General features: G+C 43.6%; 1 protein-coding gene across 1 annotated transcript; it reads right to left on the reverse strand.

The window, feature by feature from the left end:
- Positions 1–1,035: 1,035 nt before the first annotated feature.
- LOC116410311 (dispanin subfamily A member 2b-like) lies at positions 1,036–6,115 on the reverse strand. Its single transcript, XM_031900541.1, has 2 exons — positions 5,597–6,115; positions 1,036–1,367 (listed from the first exon to the last, which is right to left on the reverse strand). The coding sequence occupies exons 1-2, from the start codon at positions 5,834–5,836 to the stop codon at positions 1,218–1,220; spliced, it is 390 nt and encodes a 129-aa protein (XP_031756401.1). The 5' UTR covers positions 5,837–6,115; the 3' UTR covers positions 1,036–1,217.
- Between the last annotated feature and the right edge of the window lie 503 nt (positions 6,116–6,618).

Raw genomic sequence — 6,618 nt, forward strand, 5'->3', positions numbered from 1 at the left:
GACAGGGTATCCGCCAGATTTTTGCATTACTTCACCCCAAAAGTTCTGTATTGGGGGGCAGTACCACTCTAAATGCAGAAAGGATGTCTCTGATGCCTGACATCTCGGGCACCCAGTCTCTAACTGTCAACCTTTTTTTTATAGGGGTAATGAAAGTGCTTTTTAAATGAGAATTAAGGGGTGTGCATTTGTGCCCTCTTGTGTCCCTGCACTTTATAAAACAGAAGAATAAATAGAACCACTCTGTCACTTAACCAGAATTCTGCTTTATTAGCATCTGGGCTGAGACACAAGCGCTGATTTAACCTATTGAACCCTAGCCTCAGCTTCTGAACCTAACCCACTGCCAGAATAGTATGGTTGGCACCTTTGGTTTACAGGCAATAGGGGCAGGGGGATGGGCAGTGATGTCATGGGGTTGAGGAGGCAACATAATGGGGCGTGGCTTGTCCTATGGGACATCCATCAATCAAAATTTAAGGGTTATATCAACCTCCAAAATGTGGACAGCTACTAAGAGAGGGGGTCAGCGACCCTAGTAGCCCCCTTGTGTCCACCATGTTGGTTATCACAAGATAAAAGTAATGACGGCCCCAGGCACAGCTGCGTGGATGCATGACGTCCCCTCGCTCGTTCATTTCTATTGGTCGGCTCTTCCCTCACCTCCTGATTATTCATTTAATATGCTCAGATTTCCTGCTTTATTAAAATCATGTATGCAGCCCCGCCTCTTCCTTTCTAAGACCCGCACTTAGAATACAATATCCAGGAGCACAGAAAACAGAGTGCTTATAAGTACAATAATGTGTTACATGTTTTAGAAATGAGTTTCTATGCATTAGAATGAACATCCCATTTAAAGCCCATTAATGCTCTTGGCCGGTTCTTGATTTCCCAGCACTGCTCTGGGTAAGTGCTCCTGATTCCTTCCTGTATTAACCCTTGTCTGCCTTACCTTGTTCGCTATATTCATTTTGGTGTCACTACATGTCAAATACTGGGATAATCCTATGCATAGGAAAAATTACTTTGCACTTGTTTTAACTGTTTATTCTGTATACATTTGGATAAAATGAAATATGGATTTAATTAAAACAGCACTTAAGGAACACATGATTCAGCATTTAACAACAAATTTATAAAAATACAAGAAGAATGAGACAGAGCATGAAAATGTGCTTTAAAATCCCAGTTGACAGCGATCTTTTGGGGCTCAGTCACTTTTTGGGAAGTTCAAGCATAAGTACAACCAATGTGATGATGTAGGCGACAATACTGAGCAGAGAGGCTACAATGTTGGCGGCTCGGGCAGAAGATCCATAGCTCTGTGCTCCATTGCTGTCCCCGAGTATCTTCCGGTCCCGGGACTGAAAGACAAAACCAAAAAAAGCTTTTTAGTGTGTAAAGCATGAAACCCAGGCCTGAACTGGGATTCAAAATAGCCCCTGGTATTCCAAGTACACAGAGGCCCAAACAGCCCCCACCAGCCCAATAAATAGTGACTGTCTATGGCATCTTACAGTAGCCCCCCTGGCATTTGCCAGAACCCACAGCTTGCCAGTCTGGGCCTCTTGGGATCGATAAAGCATTCACATGACTACAAGAAAGGTGTATGAGAGTGGGGAAGAAATAAAAGCACAGGGCTCTAACACAGTTTATAGGCATCTGGCACCGCATAGGGATATATATCACTCCTTTTTGCAATGTGCGCAACTGAAGCATCAAAGTGAGCAATAAAGATCTTTATGGTCAATATTGAAACCATTCTGCGCTATGTAAACAAATAGAAAGGGATGCAGTGCTGGAATCTACCTGTTGTTACAATACAGTCAGGTGTAAAGTCACAAAGGGGTTCAAAATAGCTTTGCCCACATGGGACAGGGGGGTTGCCAGGAATCAGTATACATTTATTTGGGGTGCTACTATTGTGGCCAAATCTAAAGACTGACACAGCTCTTGTTAAGTGCAGACAAATATTGGTCACCACAGGAGCTCACGGGACAGCCGGCACTGTCCCTATAAATATATGGTGGACCATAAAACTTTAGTTGCTTCTGGCCTAAATGATACCCTTGCTGTGCTGTGGCAGTTGTGAGAGTCCCATCTTACTTCAGCTTTTCACTTTTACATCCCCTTCGTTTTGGCATTCTTTCTCTTCTTCCATGGAGTAACTATAGACTCAGGCTGGGATCCAAAATAGTCCCTGTCCCAAACAGCCCCCCACAGGCCCTATAAGTAGTGACTGGGTTGAGAACGCCAGGTGCTGATGTGCACAGACTCTGCTCACCGGTTACCCAACCCATTCAGCCTCCTGCCCCCCGCAGACAGATGAAATTAAAGTTGGAGATGGGGCTGGGGTGGAGGACTTCCATACAGCGGACCTTGCAACCATGGCTGGCCTTTTAGCTGCTATAATTTCATTGTTTTGTGGCAGGCTGGCTCTGACTGGGAGAGGGCCCCCCAAGCTCCATGCTGTTCTGTGCCTTGGTAGGATTTGATCGTATCTTACAGCGCCCAGGTTACTCCACTCACATAGCAACGGAGCACTCCTACCTGACTGATAGCATCTCCTGCCAGGCAATACAGCAACGTGTTCCTGACAGAGAAGCCGGAGAGGGTACTGTTCTGCCAAATACATAGCAGAGGGTGATTTTTCAAGACATTTTCTACACTGATTCCTTTTCAATATCTCATGTCCAGTTTGATGACCCCAGTGTAATTTAAAGTAAAATAAACCCAGAACACTTGATAGTATAAATACAGTGTCAATCTTATATATAATAACCCCAAAACACTTATTGTCATTAAAATCCATCAATGGACAAGAAGTCCTGATTACTAAAGCTGTGTTCCTAAGTGCACCAATGTGTTCCTAAGTGCACCAATGTGTTTCTAAGTGCACCAATGTGTTCCTAAGTGCACCAATGTGTTCCTAAGTGCACCAATGTGTTCCTAAGTGCACCAATGTGTTTCTAAGTGCACCAATGTGTTCCTAAGTGCACCAATGTGTTTCTAAGTGCACCGATGTGTTCCTAAGTGCACCAATGTGTTTCTAAGTGCACCAATGTGTTTCTAAGTGCACCGATGTGTTCCTAAGTGCACCAATGTGTTTCTAAGTGCACCAATGTGTTTCTAAGTGCACCAATGTGTTCCTAAGTGCACCAATGTGTTCCTAAGTGCACCAATGTGTTTCTAAGTGCACCAATGTGTTTCTAAGTGCGCCGATGTGTTCCTAAGTGCACCGATGTGTTCCTAAGTGCACCGATGTGTTTCTAAGTGCACCGATGTGTTCCTAAGTGCACAGATGTGTTCCTAAGTGCACCAATGTGTTTCTAAGTGCACCAATGTGTTTCTAAGTGCACCAATGTGTTTCTAAGTGCACCGATGTGTTCCTAAGTGCACCAATGTGTTTCTAAGTGCACCAATGTGTTTCTAAGTGCACCGATGTGTTCCTAAGTGCACCAATGTGTTTCTAAGTGCACCAATGTGTTTCTAAGTGCACCGATGTGTTCCTAAGTGCACCAATGTGTTTCTAAGTGCACCGATGTGTTCCTAAGTGCACAGATGTGTTCCTAAGTGCACCAATGTGTTCCTAAGTGCACCGATGTGTTCCTAAGTGCACAATTGGGGTTCCTAAGTGCACCGATGTGTTCCTAAGTGCACCAATGTGTTCCTAAGTGCACCGATGTGTTCCTAAGTTCACCAATGTGTTCCTAAGTGCACCGATGTGTTCCTAAGTGCACCGATGTGTTCCTAAGTGCACCAATGTGTTCCTAAGTGCGCCGATGTGTTCCTAAGTGCACCAATGTGTTCCTAAGTGCACCAATGTGTTCCTAAGCACACACCTCCCACCTGTTCTGTTAAATGTTGACTTTCCCTGTTTAGAATACTTGGCTGCTCTCCTTCCCATAAAAAAACAGTTCTACAAAGTGCTTATATTTTGAAAGTGGTTCAATAAAATAAACAGCTCTTGCCTTTAAAACCCAGCCTGTGAATTTTGTCTGAAGCAGATGGCAAACCTAGAGAGAACCAGAACTTGTTGCCTTGATTGCAACCCACTGAAACCAAATGATAAGGCCAGCCTTATGGTGGCCACAGATGGCCCACTCTTCTTGGGTCTCCCACTAATTGGCCCGTGGGCTCAGGGTCGGACTGGGCCACCGGGAAAATCCTGGTGGGCGCTGGCTCTTGTGGGCCTTGGTGGATCTATGAGACGACTAATACCGCAAAAGCCTTGGATATTGGTCGTCTCGCCGATCGGAAGGGACAAAAGATTTTGATTGGGCGCCGTTGAAGCGCCAACCAAAGGCAAGCGATTAGGGCTGAATCATCAGACAGGAGTAGAATCCCTATTGTTTCTACCTCCATATCTGATGATTTAGCCCTGAATGTCAATGGAGGGTACGAATGATCTTTCTTGCGACCAATGGTTGCAGGAAAAACGTAAATGTAACGTGTATGGCCAACTTTATGGTGCTCTTCTGGTATGAATGCATGCCCGGCGGCTTATACTCAATGAGGGGGACTTGGGCACAACTTATTTGGAAGCATCTTACAATGTCCAAGTGTATTGGGCTTAAAGAAAAACATTACACGTATGCATAACTCACTGACTGGGGGTTTTCTACAACAAGAATCTCTCTTTTAAAGGGGTCGTTCACCTTAATATTACCCTTTAGCATGACATACACATTGATATTCTGAGACAAATTGCAATTGGCTTTCATTTTTTATTTGTTGTAGAGTTTAAGCTATTTACCTTTCATTTTAGCTGATTTCCATTTTGGTATTTTAGCAGCTATGTGGTTGCTAGGGTCTTGTTTACTTTAGCAACCAGGAAGATTGAACGAGAGACGGGAATATGAATATACGAGGGACTCAATAGAAAGATAAGAAATAAAAAGTAACAATAATAATACATCTTTAGCCTTACAGAGCAATCGTTTTTTGGCTGCTGGGGTCAGTGACCCTCCTTTGAAAGCTGAAAAGATGTAGAAAAGGAAGGCAAATTATTCAAAAGAAATAAATAATTAAGACCAATTGCAATATTGCTAGGAATAGGAGATTCTATGATATTTAAGTCATTATGAGTTGAATTATTCAGATAGTAACCCCACCCTATGATAAAACTGATTGACTCGGTCACTTGGTGTATCAGGCTTATGTTGTCAAGGTGCTTAATTCACTGAATGACTAATGTATATCATAGATAATATCATTACATCAATGAGTATATTATATCATGAGTATATTATATCTTCTGGAATGTCATATTTTAATAAGATAAATATAGAGCCATATGGTATTCAGGAAAATCTTTGAGGGACAATCTGGTGTTTGTTATGCTAACATTACCGTAGTGAGATAAGCAAAGATACAGGTTTCAAGGTTCAGCCCTTCTCGCTCATAACTACTGTCCAACAACTGAGCTGATCCACAGGAAAGCATAACTGCCCTATGATTGTTTAGTTGGTTAGTTATGATTCTAGTATGGGATCACTCTCCTGGGCTGGACATGGAATACCACACACAGTTTCGGGGTTAGCAGATCATATAAATGGACAGGCATCACATATTTGAGAGGTCAACTTCTTACCTTGACAGAAAAAACAAGGGCAAGGAGTCCCAGGCAACAAATATTCATGTACGCAGTGTTAAAGACTGACCAGACCAAATGATCACGTTCTCCTTGAAGGTCCATGATTTCTATGGTCACTGCAGTGGCCTGTACTTGTGGACTCGTTGTGCCCCTGACAGGTTCGTAGCCGCCGGTGCCGTAGGATCTGGGTGCTCTTTCAGACTGCATGATTGGCTGCTCTTGTTCCCTATTCGCCATCGCTATAACCGATATGGAGTCTCACCCGGGAATGCTTCATTCAGTGGTGTTACCTGTAAATAGTTGGTGAGAGAGGGGGCAATGTAGGAGACACACCTCAGTAAGCGGACACATAAATTTGTTTTCAGCCTTTGACATAATAAGGAAGGGAAAGGCAGAGATATAATATGATATTTATATTTGCACACACAAATCTATAAATATTTTATAGCACTACTCAGGAGGAAAAATAAAAGCAGCCAGCTAGAGCAGTGTTTCTATGAAACCAGCAATGCCATCTCATCATTGGCTGCTAGACTGGAGGGCGTGTTTAGTAAGTGAGAAGAACTGAGCATGCTCAGTAGCCAAATTAAATTCCTGAGGGAGGGGGCCAAGTGGGTTAGAGGAGGGATCCCAAGTGAATAAGGGGATGCTGCAGCCTTACTATTAACCTTTGAACACCTCGAGTATTCAAAAATTTCAAAGAGGCTGTTGACTGATTACATTTTAGTGGGGGTTTACATGTCCTTTAAGATAGGGCCCCTCAGATTACTATATTGCCAAGTGTAATGCTATCTTTTCAGTCAATCAGGTTCAGGTAATGGAAGAAAGAAGGGTGCAATATCATTGCTGATGTTGTAGGAAGGCTTAGTCACATCACAGAGTATAATGGGGTAGTCCAGGGTCGAACCGGGCCACCTGGACACTGGGAAAATACCAGGTGGGCCCCAGCGGCCCAGACCCGACCCTATTGCCTCCAATGTCCTCCTCTGACGTGTTTCACATACGCGCATTCAGGGGGG

This window comes from Xenopus tropicalis, chromosome 4 (genome assembly GCF_000004195.4).
Source record: "Xenopus tropicalis strain Nigerian chromosome 4, UCB_Xtro_10.0, whole genome shotgun sequence".
NCBI classification, from domain to species: domain Eukaryota; kingdom Metazoa; phylum Chordata; class Amphibia; order Anura; family Pipidae; genus Xenopus; species Xenopus tropicalis.

Excerpts from the sequence above, each read along its gene's own strand:
- LOC116410311 (XM_031900541.1), bottom strand. The coding sequence starts at position 5,836 with ATGGCGAATAGGGAACAAGAGCAGCCAATCATGCAGTCTGAAAGAGCA. Across the intron at positions 1,368-5,596 it reads CCCTTGTTTTTTCTGTCAAG|TCCCGGGACCGGAAGATACT; the intron begins GTAAGAAGTTGA and ends TTTGTCTTTCAG.